The sequence below is a fragment of the Meleagris gallopavo genome, chromosome 2 (assembly GCF_905368555.1).
Source record: "Meleagris gallopavo chromosome 2, MGAL_WU_HG_1.1, whole genome shotgun sequence".
NCBI lineage: Eukaryota > Metazoa > Chordata > Aves > Galliformes > Phasianidae > Meleagris > Meleagris gallopavo.
Window position 1 is genome coordinate 15,092,274 of NC_139405.1, and position 16,784 is coordinate 15,109,057.

General features: G+C 45.4%; 1 protein-coding gene across 1 annotated transcript in view; it reads left to right on the top strand.

The window, feature by feature from the left end:
• Positions 1–16,784, top strand: part of SYNDIG1 (synapse differentiation inducing 1) — a 61,994-nt gene that overhangs the window by 548 nt on the left and 44,662 nt on the right. Inside the window, exon 2 of the mRNA XM_085219046.1 lies at positions 12,687–13,247. Within this exon, the coding sequence (XP_085075172.1) occupies positions 12,774–13,247 (474 nt within the window). The 5' untranslated portion in view covers positions 12,687–12,773. The remainder of the gene's footprint in view (positions 1–12,686; positions 13,248–16,784) is intronic.

Sequence of the window (16,784 nt, forward strand, 5' to 3'; positions counted from 1 at the left end):
CACCTGGCGAGTTTTCTGGAAGGGAAACTGTGCGTGGGGTCCCCCCTTTTTTCCTTTCCCTGCTGAAATCCTCTCCGGTTCGCTGTGGCGGAGCATCCCTCGCTCTCTGCCCTGCGCCCCGCGGAGGGGGTAAAGTACCGTGCCGTGCCGAGGCGTGCCGAGCCGGGGGGGCACGGCCCCGGGGCACGGTCTGAGCCGGGCACTGCGGGAGGCCCGGCTGCCCACAGCCGCAGCTGCCCTCTGCCCTCAGAGCTCCGCTCAAGAGACACTGGGTTGGGTTTCTTTCCCTTTCCAGCCTCTAGTTTGTGGGCAATGAGAGCCAAGTTGGAGAGAGGGATGGGTACAGGCAAGGAGGCAGGAACCGTCCCCACTATTTAGAGGGGTGACCTTGGGGAAGCCCACTCCTTCCTTCTGGGTACCACTAAAGAATTCCACAAGGGAAGGACCCCCTCCAGGTTGGCAATGCTTTGAGACTTTTCTGGAACTAGCAGTGCAGAAGCGCAAACCCTCCTGGAGCAGGGCTGGTAGGGTGTCAGCCCCAAGAGCTGTGCTCCAGGAGATGTGCAAAGCTCTGTCTGAGACTGGCTTTGTCCCCTCTAAAATCACGGAGCTACCCTTTGGCAGGAGTTGCTCCAGAGAGCAATCTGTTGAACACCTCTTCAGAACAACTGGAGGGGAGGCTGCAGCCTCAGAGTGTAATGAGAGTGATGCAAAAACAACAACAACAACAACAACAACAAAACCCCCCCAAAAACCACACACACAAAAAAACCCCAAACCACCAAAAAAAAAAAACCCCCCAAAAAAACAAAAACCAACCAACAAGATCTGAACTTCCCAAGAGATTAAATATTCAAGTCACAAATAATTAGACATTAATCCATTGTAAACAGGGCATTACTGACAATTAAAAGATGCTTTGATATTCTTAAAGCTGAGAAGATGACTTAACTGGTACTTTCCAGGGGATTATTGTGTATTATAGAATGCAGCCAGAGCAGAGAATGCGCTTTTCTATGTTCATGTATTTAAATGACTTGTTCTTAATTATAGTTAATGAGCTATCAGCTTCAAAGTAGCTGCGTTTAGATGCTCTCTATATTAGTTCCAAATGACTTCGCTCCAAAGAATAAACCACGTCTCATTTTGCTGGCCAAAGTGACATTTTTTTTGGCAGTTTGGTAACGACAGGTCATGTCAGGGTTTGTGGCATATGAAGGCATCTGTAGGAATGAAGTTTTCCCTTAGGAAGCGGGCATGCAGATGTCTCACATCGCCAGTACCATAAGCTGTGGGACCAATCTCAGCGAGGCTCTTCGCTATACAAATGCAGATGTAATGCAGTAGTGGTGTGCACGGGCACCACCACGACACGTTTCACATGGTGAATGCTGCGTGAGGATTTAAAACGCTTTGCCTTCTAAGGACAGTGTTAGAGAAAAGGCACCAGCCTCACTGGGCAAGGGTTTTTGTCTTTGCACTGTGAATTCGTGTCTGTAGACGTTTACAAGTCAGTCATAAATTCCTCTGTCCTGGAGGATTTGTAAGAGTGGTTGTCTGGTTATGAAGATTGCAGATGGGACTTCCCTGTTTTGTTTTCTTTGCTTTGGAGGCTCAACTTCATCCAGGTCAGCGTACAGTGCTATTGGGGGGAAAAAAAAGAGGAAAAGAACTGCAGAGATTTAAAAACAGGAGGACAACCCTCTGCATGTTCAATGACTTTGTTTTGACAGAACAGAATGAATCTTGTGTGTGTGTAAGCGTGTGGCTGAGCCCACACCCCCTGGCCATCAAATCAAATACCTCTCAATGCTCTTTCTCTGGTAGAAGCTGGAAACCACTGCAATGAGATCACAGCAAAATGCTGCCCAGCTGATGTAAATGTCAGCGACCCCAAGGATGCAGGTGAAATGACTGCTACCACCACTGGATTTGGCACAAAAGGTTTAGTGCTGAGAGTTTTGTGTCACAGCACTGGAAGAACGAGGGACTCTGGTTCTTCTCATTGCACCACTAAGGCTGCATTTTAAAATAGTGCTGCAGTACATGAGAGGTATGACTCCACGCACGCCTTTAGCACTCCCAATTTTAAACACGGCATCACTGTAAATGTGTATCTGTGTGTGTGTATCTATATAAAACCGGGATGTGTAAAGTTCCCTTATTAACCATTCATCCAAATCCATGCTGTAAATTATTTCTGTCCTTAAGCTCCGAGGCTTCAGGTTGCTGTGGCATGAGAATGAGCTGACCACTCACATGAGGGCACTGGACTCTGAGCAGAGTTCAGTGGGGTTAGGTGGCTCGGTGTGCTGTGATTGAGTAGAGCTCAGACCCCTCAAAAATCACAGAGTCAATCACAGGATGACAGAATTGCAGGGGTTGGAAGGGACCTCAGGAGATGATCAAGTCCAACCTCCTGCTAAAGGAGGTACCCTACAGTAGGTCACACAGGTAAATGTTCTGAGGGTTCTTGAATATCTCCGTAGAAAGAAACTCCACAGCCTCTCTGGGCAAATCCCCAGGGATAGTGAAGATCTCTGCAAATTACATTTGCAACTGGATAATTTTCTTGGAAGATAATCATGGGATGATCAAACAGTGGAGCTCCTGAGTGGTCCCCTGCTCGTCCCATGAGATACTCTACCTGGCAGCAGGTCCTGCAGCACAGCTGTGCTCAGCATCTCCTGCTGTGTGCAGTAGCTGATGCAGTTCTTGCTCAGTGCATGGGGCATCTACCCCATCCACCCACCTTTCTTCTCCTATTCCTGCATGCTCAACAAAAAAACAACCTGCCTTCTCCCCATTGCATGTGGCTTGAGGACCATGGAGGTGATGTGGAGCAGAACTGGTGCCTCCCATGTGGAAATCTATTTCTCTGTGGGAAAGGCAAAGAGGGAGAACGATGCAGGGCTTTTCTTCAAGCTCTGAATGTAAGTGAATGTAATGCCTCAAATGTAAGTGGCTGCTTAATCTAATCATCTTCGCCCTGATGAACTGGCACTAGCAATTCCATAGCATTGCAGGAGCATTACTATAAGTGACTTACAGACCTGGAGTGCTTCGCTTGGGGCAGGAGAAACAAGTACCTTCATTTTGCACAAAGGCAGCACCACCATGCTGCTTCCTTGCTCTGTCCTCCCTATGTTTTCTATCCTATTTCAGGAAGGCCTTAACTCCCAGCCTAGAGCATAGTGATGGTGTGTCACATTCAGAATGAGCACAAGATAGCTGCCTTGTGCTGTGCCTTGCTTCCTGAACACAGTGTGGCAAGGGGAACAATGCTGCAGAGTGGAGTATACAGAGGACCCATCAGGAATGACACCTGAATGAGTCAGTGGGGTCAATGCTGGAGCAACACTTTGATGCTGACTTCTGTGGCCAGCATGGTTACGGGGCTTTGAGGTCACACAGAAGCACCAGCCTCAGCCAACAGGCAGACAGAGGGCCAGGCGATGTCATGAGGTTGATATTTGCCTGTACACACATTCCCTGCATACACTTAGAAGCTATGTGTGAACTTTCACTTTGCAAAGCAAGGATTGTGGTTAAGGCTGTGAGATTAATTGCTCTGGCACCAAGCTTGGCATGATCAGTGTGGGTCTTAGGTGAAGAGTTTCCCCTCTTGGGCAGAGCACTGCAGCTGGGGAGAAATAACCACCTGTAAACAGTAGGGGCTGGTCTGCCAGAGAGGAGCTCTGAAGATAAGGACCATGCAGGTTGGCTGTGAACCAGCAGTGTGCTCTGGTGGCTAAGAAGGCCAATGGTACCCTGGAGTGCATTACAAAGAGTGTGGCCAGCAAGTTGAGGGAGGTGATCCTCCCCCTCTGCTCTGCTGTGGTGAGGCCACATCTGGAGTGCTATGTCCAGTTCTGGGCTCCTCAGATCAAGAATGACAGGGATCTCCTGGAGAGAATCCAGTGGAGGGCCACAGAGATGATGAAGGGCCTGGAGCATCTCCCATATGGGGAAAGGCTGAGAGAGTGGGAGCTGTTCAGTCTAGGGAAAACAGAATGCTGAGAGGGAATATTATCAATGCTTATAGTTATCTAAAAGTGGGGAATCAAAAAGATGGGGCCAGGCTCTTTTCAATGGCACCCAGTAACAGGACAATGGGCAGTGGGCACATATTGAAACATGTATGGAACTTCCATACAAATATGAGGAACTTCATTACTGTGAGGGTTACAGAGGACTGGAACAAGGCTGCCCAGGGAGCCTCTTTCTCTAGAGATACTTAAAATCTACCTAGCCACTTTTCTGTTCAACCTCCTGTAGGGAACCTGCTGCAGCAAGGGGTTGGACTTGATTTCCAGAGGTCCCCTCGAACCCCTACAGTTCTGTGACTCTGACTCACATTAGATGAAATTTCTGTCAGTGAAGGCACTCTAAACAATTAAGAATGCAATTGCACAGCCCAGAGCACAGCTGTATTCACTTGCTTTGAAAACAAAGGGCAGCACTGCCTTCTGCACTTGCATACAGGTCTTTCAGCCCAACTGCTCTGCTCAAGGTACTGACTGGAGATGTTTCATTTGTATGTGCCTGTACGTATTGTTTTGTGAAGGTTGGTTTTATTGGGCTGGATGTAATTAGAGAGTTTTGCAGAACAACTTTTTGGGATGGCTGGAGGGAGAGGAAATGTTAGTTTGGCCATCTGTTGAGATGCCTTTTATAGCAAGAATCACTCCTCATGCCTCTGCCTTCTCAGTAATGGGATGGGGTGTGGGGGTGCCAGAGGGCTGTTGTGAGCTTGGATACACTTGCATTGTGTTTGGGGTTGTCAAATGGCCCTATGCCTGGTTGTAACAGGCTCGCCCTGGACTTGCCAACCATTTGATCAAGGCTGATTTGCAGCACTCACGTGTCCAGGCACGGTTAGGGAGCTGATAATAGCTTTCTGACACTGAGCATTCCCCGATTACATTGGTGAAATGAATTTCTTGCTTATAAAGGCACAGAGCCTGATTTTTGACTGCTTTCACTTTGAAAGTAATTGCTGTAGGTTGTGCAGATGGCAAGGTATTTTTATACTGGTGCCTTCCACAACAGAGAGGGTTATTTACATTACAGCCAGGTGCCGTTATTCAGGTCAGTTATTTATTAGCTGGAAAGTGCAGCTCTGTCATCACATGAAAGAAGTTGTGAGTTTGGACTGATCTCAATAAATAGTTGAAGCTGTCAAAATCAGTTGGGAAGGAGGATGGCTGGAAAAGCCTGGATGTGTCATCTTTTATTGGAGGCAACTCGAGGCAAATTGAACTAAAAGCCAGTTTGTTCAATTAAAAATAAATAAATGAAACATTATAATTCATTTTGGCTCATGCGAGATGCTTCCATCTGCTCAAAAGGAAATATTTTGTTGCAGCGGTAATGTTTTTTGTTTCAGGTCAACGTAAGGTAATTCCACCTTTCTACCCCCATTCCTTGGTTCAGCACTGAATCAAGCAATCAATTATTCAGGCAGACCTAATATGCATATGGTAATTTTTTCCAGATTTAAATATACCTCTGGACGGGCAATCAAGAGACCTGGATTTTATTTCCAGCTCTGCTTCTGTGTCTGATGTGACCTTGGGCATTTATTTGCACCCAAACTCCTACTTTTTTTAGGGCAGGAGGGTGGATTTGCTGCTTATTGGTGATACTAAAATAGCAGGGAGGTCTTTTTACTTCTACTGCTAGCAATTAAACATTTAGGTATCACTAATGCATGCTTTTGGAACTTTCCCAGTGTGAGTTAGCTGCACTGCTTAACAAAACTCCCTGTAGTTTACTTAATAGGTCAAAAGGAATTTCAGCTGCTGAAATAGCAGCTCTTCCTTAAAACAAAACCTATTATAATGAGCCCTACTGAATCAAAGAAGGAAAATACAAAGGGGAAAGATTTTCCCTTCCTTTCCTGAAGTATTTCACTTTGTAATCAGCTCTCCAGATCCATACTGATTTCTCTCAAGCAAAAGGTCCATATGTGTTGCTGTAGTTTCTAGATGTTAGAAACCCCTTAAAGCTTATTGCATTATGTGTTAAAAGATCCTGACACCTGAGGAATTGCACCAGGAGAGCTGTGATCTCCAAATTCTAGATGCGGTTTTTTATTAGGCTGCAGCTCTTTAGGAAAGCTTTCTGCCCACTGTTTTGCATGCTGGCAGCTGGGAACTAGCATGAAACCCCATGGTTGGCTTTGATAGTTGTGGGGCAGTTCAGGGGCAAGGAAGAAAGCGTGGGAGCAGTGGATGTCTTGTTGGGAGCATGGGAGGCAGGTAGAAATCTGCTAGGAACAAGGAGGTTTCAATCATAGGGTAACTCAATTTGAAGGAACCTCAGGAAGCCTCCAGTCCTATCTTCTGCTTCAAGCAGTGTCAGCTGAGGGGCTGTTCTTCATCCAGTTGGGTATTAAAAATCTCCAAGGATACACAACCTTTGTGGACAGCCTTTTCCAGTGCTTGACCGTCCTCCTGGGACAAAGATTGTACCTTGTATTCAGAACAGCACAAGCTCTTTGAGCCTGATCCTCTGAGAATGGCACGGTTAAGACTTGGGAGTTGATGAGGACTCTGCTTTCCACCTCAGCATGGCTTACCTTCCTCTGCAAGCCTTCCTGTCAGTAAACCAAGCATTGGAGTTGATGAGGTCCCCCCTAGCCAGGCGAGACCTTGTAGCTGCTGTTCTGCCTGGAAAAATGTCTTCCTTATCTCTTCCGGGGAAAGGGCTGGGGCTTTTCAGCCACAGTCCAGTTCTCCAGAGGTAACCTGATGGTTGGACTCTGGATCATAGGGGACTTTTCCAAACTTGATTAGTCAATGATTCCAAGCAAGCTGCTTGCTCACGCTGACCTTTAGGTAGATGGCAGGGTGTTCCAGAAAGCTGAGAGAAGCTGAGGCCATGTTAGAGCTGTGTGAAGGGGAGACCCTCATGGCAGGGCAACAACATCCCACTGGGTCACAGAGGAAAGGAATTTGGGGACAATGTACAGTAGCAGAGTTGATTTGTGCTCCTTGTCTGACAGAGCCCGGGGCACAGTGTTTAGCTCTTCTCTCCTTGCCCTCTTTGCAGCTTGCATATCTCTGTCTCACACCCTTTGCTTAATTAGTTTGTCAGCCACTGTCACCATAGCAGAGGAGTGTGCAGAGCGCCCAGCAGAGCACAGCCTTCACTGCAGCTACAGTAGCTGGGCTCTATCGTCACACAAGTGATAGCTTAATAAACCACAGCGTTGCAGATGAGATATCTTGGCACTGGCTGCAGCTACTTATTAAAATAGGAACAGAGGGGAGGAAAAAAAAAAACCCAAACAAACCAAGAAATAGAGGATTAAAAAAAAAAAAAAAAAGTTGAAATAATGAATAGCTTTGCTTCTAATGCCGGAGACCTGGGTGAAAATTTATAATCCCCAAGGAAAAAAATAGATTGAAGTTTGACCTAGTATTTGTCATCATCTTGAACTTAGTTTTCTCTTCTGGTTCCAGCCTCAAGTCTGAAAGTGCAGAGTTATTTCTGGTTGGCCTGAGCACCAGTAAGTGATTTGTGGGGAGAAACTCAAACTGTGTGAAGATAAATGAAACCTGAACCAACCCAGTTAAATTAACTCTGCATCTTGGAGCAAATTGAACTGCTCTCTTATTTAAAGGGCTCTGATGAGTTTCGTTTTCCTGTCAGCATCATTTTGAAGCCTTTCTGTGGTCTGAGGCAATGAGAGGGGCTCTTTTTGCTCTGAGTGTTGACTCCCTGCAGAGAAGGCATCCTTTGACTACCTTCAGATGCCTATTACAGATTGTCTGCTCAGTCATTCTGCCATCCAGAATCCTTCAGCCGGAGCTGGAAACTGGGACGGTCTTCATGGCAGCTCCTACCTACACATCTGAGTCACAAATACGAGTCTGGCCCAGGTTAGGAAAAGCTCTTAACAAAAGGATGGTGCAGAGTATGGGAACTGTTGAGTTATGGCCTGAACCACTGATTGATCACATGGAGAAAGGGCAGGTCGGCCCTGGGAGCACAGGTGAAGGCAATTCAGCTGTGTGACCAGCAGGGAGCGGAGCCTGGCTGCACCTCTCTTAGATCCCATTTAAGGGCTGACTATCCCTGGGGAAGGTTCTCTTGCTAGAGATCCCTCCCTTCTGAAGTCTTTCCTGTGAGCCTTGATCTTCAGAGACAGGTGAGCACCTTTCCTTTTCTTTTGTGACACTGTTCCGTTCGTGCTAGTCCCTTAGCTGTTACTCTCCTGTATCACTCTTCTACTGCATTAATCCTTCTGGTTGTAGTGCATGAGTGTACTGTGTTGTCCTGACCCATGCACCTTGCATAACTGCTATTAATTTTTCCTGTGGAACATCCTCAAGTGCCTGCAGTAAGTGAAGTGAGTTCCAAACTTTGAGTCTAATTCTCCTATCAACACCAGGATAGCAGCAGGAAACAAAGGCCTTGGGAATGTGATTTTACTCTCTTCAGCCAGTGGCTGGGGAGTGAAAAACCCAGAGGAGATTCACTTTCCACAGTGAGGATGTGAGATTTCATTTCTGGCTGACAGCAGCCTTAAACCCACTTTTTTATTGATGAAGAATCTCTGGGTGCCTCAACAGTTTCTCAGTTTCCCCAGACAGCAATTGACCTTGTCTCAGCTGTGCATCAAGATGCACTTGCAATCAAGGTGCTATTGATTTAAACCTAATGGCCAGCTGCTCAGGATTTTCACCTGGAAAAGAAAAATCAATACCACTTTATTATTATTATTAGCTATATATGTGGTGTAATGGAAAGGTATAAGAGTCTCACCAGCTCCTTACCATTAAGCCCCACAGTTGCAGGGCTGAGAACATTGGGTCAGGCTGCGGTAAAGCAGCCAACTAGCAAAATGACATAAGGGATAAACAATTTTCCTTGACTGAATGCTGCCATCCCATCTCTATTTCCTGCCCTTCCCTGAGGCGTGCAGGCTGTGCTGCTATGTGGGACCCCAGAGAGAATGTCTTGAGCGATGCATTTGCCATATTACTGGAGGAGCTATATGTGGGGAGGATGTCTCTTGTTTTGTCTTTTCCTTGTTTCAGATGCTTTCTTTCTCCCTCCCCCATCCCAGGGGGAAAGTGTCATTCAGAATCTGCAAAATTGGTTTACTAAACTGGTTTAAATGCATGTCAGGTGGCACTGGACAGATAAATGCTTAGGTCTGTGGTAGGATTAAGCAAACACCACAGGCTCTCTCCTATCTACTGAGTGAGACTAAGATCCGTCCTGTTATTTGCAAGATAAATGGTCCAGCATTGACTGGTATGGTGGTAATGGCCTTAAGTTGCATCGGGGAGGTTCAGGTTGTATATTAAGAGAAGTTTCTTCTTAGAAAGAGTGGGGATGCACTGGTGCAGGCTGCTCGGGGGGGGTGATGGAGTTGGCATCCCTGGAGGTGTCCAAGAACTGTGTAGATGTGGTATGGAGGGGTGTGGTGGGGATGGGGTGATGGTTGGTCACGATATCTTAGTGGTCTCTCCAACCTTAATGATTCTATAGCTGTGTCCATACCATGAAATTCTTACCTACCAAGACAAGGTGGTTTTGTCCTTTATGCTTCTGAGGAACATGCATGGCACTTATTTACTTCAGAGTTGATATTGCCTAGGAGAGGGCACAGGCTGAAGCCAGGGTAGGGTGTTGGCCACGCTAATACTTTACTGGTATGGATGACTAGGGAGTCTGTACATAGCTGTCCTTAGGTCTTTGGAATAGTGGAGATATCAGTTGTAGAGTTCCAAAGACGTCATGAAGAATTCTTTCTCAGGACTTTATGGCATCCTACCTGTCAACACTCCAAAGGCATTGAAATCAAGTTACCTTTTCAAATATCTTCCTTGTAATTAGTCATTTACAAAAGGGGCTTGATTCCTGTCTCACACAGGCTGGTGAAAAATGGAAAGCAAGGAGTGGCATGGGACACTACTAAATCCTGACAAGGCAATCCTATTGATTTTCTGAAGTGCTCCCATGTCTCATGTCACTTGGACATGCTGAAGCATTTTTCCCTATGTATTCTCTTTACTTGTTTCCTCTTACTCTTGAGGAGTGTGAGAAGAACTAAAGGATGGCTTTTATTTCCAATGACTTTGTAGTGTCCCATGCATCTTTAAAGAGATGACAGTGACCTTTCCTCAAAGTCCAACCCTCCCAAGATGGAGCAAGATTACTACTCAAAATTACATGAGGAAAATGCACTAGCTAGCTCTGGTGTCATGATGTGTGCAGATTCTCATTTGTACCAATCCAGAGTGAGAGTTTTCCATGAAGATGGCATAGCTGTCAATGAAATGCCTGGGGTGAAACCTGCATTTCCGAAGTCAAGCGTTATCTGGATGATATGTGAATGTAGAAAAAAACATGAAGGGAATCTGACAGCGTAGCTAAAAAGCACTGTCAGATAAAGCTGCTTTAAAAGACATCTTCCCAAGTACTACTCAAGTCAGGCAGTACACATTTGTTGGAATTATGTGAGCACATCAGAATACGAGACCTAACCATGCTTGCTTCAGCCATTGATGTAGTGACCAAATTATTGCTCTGTTTATTTGTGTTTTTTTTTTTTTTTTCTGGGAGGAGGTCTGTTTGGGTTGTACATCTTCCCATTACTACATCTGTGGCAGTACCATAGCAAATTTTCTGCTGATCTCAGCTTGCTTGAACAAATGCTGGGACTCAGAATGTTTCTGAGAAGGTTTGCAGTACCAAGTGAAGTCTCTCTGACTTTAGCAGGGTTAACAGTTTGTGCTGCATGTCAGGGAGCCTTGCATGCTTTCTTCACTGTCTCAAGAGAATCCAGCAAAGACTTGAGAGAACTTACTTGCTGAGTTTTAATCAGTAATTTTTGGTGAAGTATTTTCTCTTTGTTTCTTTGATAGGGGAAGGAATAGGCATGACTGTGGGCAAACTGTTAGATAACAGATGGATCATCTAAGCAAGTGGCCCCACCAAACCTGGATAAAGCAACAGCTATTCTCAACTTAGTTTGTGACTAGTTTCCACTGGAACCTAGTCTCCACTCTGGAGACTCCTAAATGATGGAACTGCTCAATAGCCTACAGAGGACCGTGCACATTGGCACTGCTCTGTGGGGTCTTATGTTTGCAGAATGGAAGATGGTATTTCTGCAAGTACCAGTCCTGAGGCAAATGTGTGACATGTTGATCTCTCCACTCGCTCTTACCTGCCAAACTTTGCTTGCTTGCTTCTAAATCAACTACACCTTACCAATATGTCTGTGCTGGCACAAGCTTAGTTATTCAGTGTAATCCCGCCATGAATGGAAGGATAGTGTGGTCCTCCATTCATTTAGCGCAGACACACAAGGAAAGAAGGCTTCTTTGGAAAGACAGGCTACTTGCTCCTAAGAGGGATTTCAGTCTTTAGGACTAAGCCTTTGGGAAATAGTCCAAGTTTCAAGGCTAATTTGCACATTGGTGTGATTTTGCCAACAGGTTCTCCAAATTTGGGACTGAGAGTAGGTACAGCGTAAATTCCTCAGGATCCCACTGTGGTGTATCTTCACTTGTGCAATTTTCCTGTCAGTTCACCTAGAACAACTTCTAAACTATTTACCGATACAGCAAAATAGGTTTTCTACATATTAAACCAAGTGCCGTGAATGCAGGTGTTGCAACACACTTAAGTCAGCTTTTTTTGTACATTAAAAGAGTTTCTTGCTTCATTCCTGGTGTATGAGCAGAAGAGCAGCTCTTAATGGTTTAAATGTCTCTTGCAAGCCAGAGGCTTATTGTTGCTGTGATGGATACATCCACATTTCAAAAAGCATTTTCTTTCAGTTGCACATGAGCAAAAACAGTAATAAAGTATTTGGGCTGGGAAACAGTACTTTTAACCTTTTGAACTATCTTTGATCTTCATACATTAGTGCAGCCCACACAAAGCGAAGCTGGGTTGGTTCTCTGAAGAAATAGACAACAGTCACTGTTCCTTTGTACAAATGCAACAACCAGGTCCTGAGGCTCAAGAAATTGTGCCTCTATTTCTTCTAAGTGAATCTGGATGGGGCTGGGCCTGCTGACTGGCCTCATCACAGACCTTAATTCTGTCATCACAGGTCAATCTCTGAGACTGTGGAAGAAGAAGCTTTTTTTAAAGTTAATTTAAAGGGAGCTGCTTCCTTGTTTTTCCTGCAATTATGTTGTGAAGGGGCATCAAAGCACTTGACAAGGTTGAAGGTTGGCTGCGGAGAATGACAGCTGAACGCATCATCTGCCCTGCTCTTCGTAATTGCAGCTTTTCCAGAACTGAAAATGCTTTCTTTGTCTTTTGTCTTTGTATTTTGTTTTGTTTTTCCCCATCTCTCATATCAGAGCACTTCCTTTGGGAAGGGAACATTGTCCTTAGAATGACTGTAGGGTATATGTGAAAATGGAGGGAGTTCGTAGCCCTCCTCTGCATGGCCCACTATTGCCAAGACCTCTCGAGAAGCCCTCTGTCACCACACGTTGCCACCTGCTCCTATTCACCTCATGGTATATTATAAGTTGTTTGCCTTTTCAAATAGGGATGTATTTGGACAGTTAGGTCAAGGTGTGTGCATATATGAGGCTATATTTTCTCATGGGCTAGTATAAAAGACAAGCTGATTTGGGTGCTTTCATGTGTTGTTCATTACTTACAGCCTCACCTTCGTGTCTATTTTCTTTCTTCTTCAGGACAATGGAGGCCACTGCCCCAATGTGACCTATATCTACTGTACAACATAATACAGACCACCATCCTGCTCTCTGACACCTCCCAGTATGGATGGTTTGATTGAGCAGAACAATGTGCTCATGCACAATAAGATTGCTGAGGCCGGGAAAAGGAATGGTTTAATTAATACAAGGAACTTAGTAGCAGAGAGCCGAGATGGTCTGGTGTCAGTGTACCCAACCCCACAGTATCAGAGCCACCGAGCGGGAAGTTCCCCGAGCTGCCTGGAGAATGGCAGGAATGACCCCGTGCAGCAGCTCCTGGATCCCAACATGCTGCAGCAGACCGTGGAGTCCCATTACCGTCCCAACATCATCCTCTACTCGGAGAATGTGCTGCGCTCGTGGGGTGAGAGCATCAACTCAGAGTGCTGCGAAACCACATTCATCGAGGACCGTTCCCCTACCAAGGACAGCCTGGAGTACCCAGACAGCAAATTCATCGATCTCTCAGCTGATGACATCAAGATTCACACCCTCTCCTATGATGTGGAGGAGGAGGAGGATTTCCAGGAGCTAGAGGTCAGATGTCACATGGGATCTGTGGGGGAGGATGTGTCTGGGCTGAAGTGTACAGCTTCTGGGTGCTGGTTTTCATGGGTTCAGATGTATTGCTCTCTCCTCCAGCCAGGACAGGGTGCAATTGCTCAACTTTAGTTGCAGGGTGGAGTCCTGGCTCTGCAGAGGCTAATGTAGGCTCTGAGTAGGCTGGTCATAAACTAAAGAAGACCCATACATTTAAACGCTGGGAAAGTCGAGGCCTGAAGCATCTGTCCCATACATGAAGCTGGTTTTACTCAGTAGGCCAGCATCACTTGTTACTTTCTCTTGATTTGAGTTGGATATAAAACTGGTTGTTTTGCATTCTGGCTCAAACATTAAACCTGTCCATCTGTTAACATAAAACCAGGAGTCTTTGGGTTTCTAGCCACAACGAATCCTATGCGCCTGAATAAGACTTTTTCTGATGGGGTGAAACACTTCATTAGGCTCCAAATGCAATGCTTTGTTTTAGGTTCCTGTGCTTCATTGATTGTTCGCACTAAAGTAATATAAATTTTGTTCTCCAAATGGGGCATACTGGAAATCAACTTCATTCTTTCTTAAATGGTGCATTTTCTACTTCAGAAAATCCTGGCTGTGCTAGCTGCCCAAAGACAACACAGATTTGCCAGTGGGAGTGGAGGGTGCCCATGCTGTTGCAGATCCCTGAACTTTCTCATCATTAGTCACAGACTCCTAAGCTAGCAAAACCCATCTGGCTGACTGGAGCAAAAACACTGCTTCAACCTGAATGTCTAAGAGGAGTTCAGGAAGCTATTTTCCCGCGTTTCTCTCTTGCGGGGTTTTCTCCGTTGAATGCTAATAGGCCCTAAAACTTCTATTTTCACCTTCTTTAATATCAGCGTGTCACCCTGCGCAGGGGCAGCTCAGCAAGAGGCTGACTTCTCTTTGATTCTCTTTCTGTATTGCTCAGGTAAGCAGAGAGAGGTGCTTTTCACAGTGTGCGCTGGTAATGCGGTATTCAATACCTCCACAGGGAGACAGGAAGTTTATGTTTGAGGCCTGTAGTGGTGTTAGCTCAAATCACGCCCTTCTATAGCATTTCAAAGCTGGCTTTGTGGGAAGCCTCATTTTTTTTTTTTTTAAATCAAAACAAAAGGCTGAGATGCTGCCTTTTTTTTTTTTTCTAGCTTTCCTCACGCAGTGGTTGTGATGCAAGTGACTGCAGCAGGCACGAAACTGCCTAATGATGTATTGTCACATCTGGCCTAACACTGAGGCAGAAAGAAAGAAAATACTTTGTTTTCTATAGCATGAGAGGTAATGGCCCTAGGTTGCACCAGGGCAGGTTCAGATTTGATATTAGAAAAAATTTCTTCTTAGACTGATGAGGCACTGGCACAGGCTGCCCAAGGAGGTGGTGGAGTCCCTGGAGATGTTCAACAGCTGTAGGGTTGTTGCACTGAGGGATGTGATTAGTGAGCATGGTAGGGATGGGTTGGTGGTTGGAATAAATGATCTTAGTGATCTTTTCCAGCATTAATGACTTTATGATTACTGTCAACCCAAATCCAGCAAGACCTTCTTGAGTCAACTGTCAGAGAATGGGCTAAAAAAAACCAGGACAATGAAAAAATATTTTGTACCAAAAATGTTTTCTCATTTCTTGGTGGGATTTTTAAAGTGTCTTTACATTGTAGGGCTCTTAATATATTGGAACCACAGAACTTGGATTGGCTTTCCACAGAAAAGATTTCCTAGTAAAACTCCTATGAAAGTAAAGGTCTGGGGAAAGGGCATCACCCTTCCTCTCCCAGATTTCCAGAGGGAAAGAAGAGAGTTCATCTCCCTATCTCTCTGCAAATGTTTTAACATGCTGTAAGTGTGTGCATTGTGTTCCCAGGGTCCTTCTTTTTGTGTTATGGTGAGAATAATACAGAAGATGCTCATCCTGACCTACTCATATAAGGTGCTCAGGGGAGGCAAGTGTGTACACAGTGTGCATCCACACAGCTTCCTGTGTGATTTCTCTTCCACCAGGAGAATGAAGGAAGGAGAAGAAAATGAGGCAATGTCTGAGGAAGGACCTACTTGACTAGAAACATGTGCATTGTTAGAATTGCTAGAAGCCTCTCCTCCTAGCCCATTTTCAGCCTGTATTTTGGTGCTGCATAGCCAGCCCAGTGCAGTGCTCTGGTTTTCACACCTCTGCAAAACCAGACCCACATTAACAACCTACTGAGTAGCTGTGCGCAGCATGAGGGTTCTCAGCATGTGGAGTAAATGGTTACAACCCAAGAAGATCCAGATTCTGCAGTTGGTACTACGGGAAGATTAGGAGAAATGTGCTCAAGTGAATAAGACCAGCAGAAAGGTGCTCCTATGGTCTCCACCTAGACTGATGCTGTATCAACAGAGTCAGATGCATGAGGGACACCTGGGCTAGGTATTACAGAGGTTTACTAGAGATGTAGCTGTACATCCTTTTCTTTTTTTCCAGGAATGGGAAAAAATTGTTTGAGGACAGCAGTCACTGAGTAGGGGAATGAACCATGCTGCACCATTAACTACATAAAAAAAAAAATGCCTATCTGTTCAAATGAGAAATACAGCATCTGAATCACACAGCATGCATCTGGTCCAGTAGAATGCTTTTTTCCCACCCATTACGGACAAGAAGCAAATGCTTGTTTAAATTACTAATGCATTCAAAGTGGAGTGAAAAGGTTCTGTACAGGGACTGGGAGTAGAATTCAGGAGAACAGCAAGAAGACAATACAGGAGAGGTGTAGGGTTTTGCTTCTGCACTGATAAACTCAAAGGATTTGTTTCCCTCATCCAGGGTGCACAGCATGTTGCTGAGTATCTTGCCACACTGTCTTGCCACAGTTCATAGGAACTGATCAGAGCTCAGTTCTCATAAGGCTTCTTTGTCTTTGATATTTCCTTTGGGGGTGGGGGGCAGGGGGGAACAACAAAAAGATCACCCTTTTGCAAGACTTTGCAAAGAGGGAAGCTTCATGCAGAAAAGCTGTTGTCTTTTGGTCTCTTGAAAGCTGGGGGCTACCACGTTGCCCTGCATACCCAGGCAAGGTGAGTGGATTCCCAAGTCGAACATCTCTGTGAAAGTCTTTCAGGGGGACAGAACAAGCTTGGAGCTGAGTTGTTCCCTTTTTGGCACTGATTTGTTCATGCAAAGCATCTGCCTAGCAGGTGTTGCAGCTGGGTATTTAATTGTTTGGAAATATGGAAAAATCCAACTCAGCCCTTTGTAATGAGCTCCACTGTGTAATACTTAAGTCCATGGACACATGCAAGGAGCACCTTTTACGGACTGCAGCTCAGTGTGTTTCAGCCAGCGTTTGCTTTTTGAAGAGCAAACACTGGCAGTTAGGCTTCTGACAACAGAAATATTGTTGTTTTCCTGCAAAAAACATTGCCACAGACACATTCTCTGGAGAAAGCCAGCTGTTTTGACTGACAGCAGTGTGGCTCTGGTTTGAAGTGACATCCCAGCCAGGCTGCAGGGCTTGCTGCTTTGTTGCCTGCCATCCT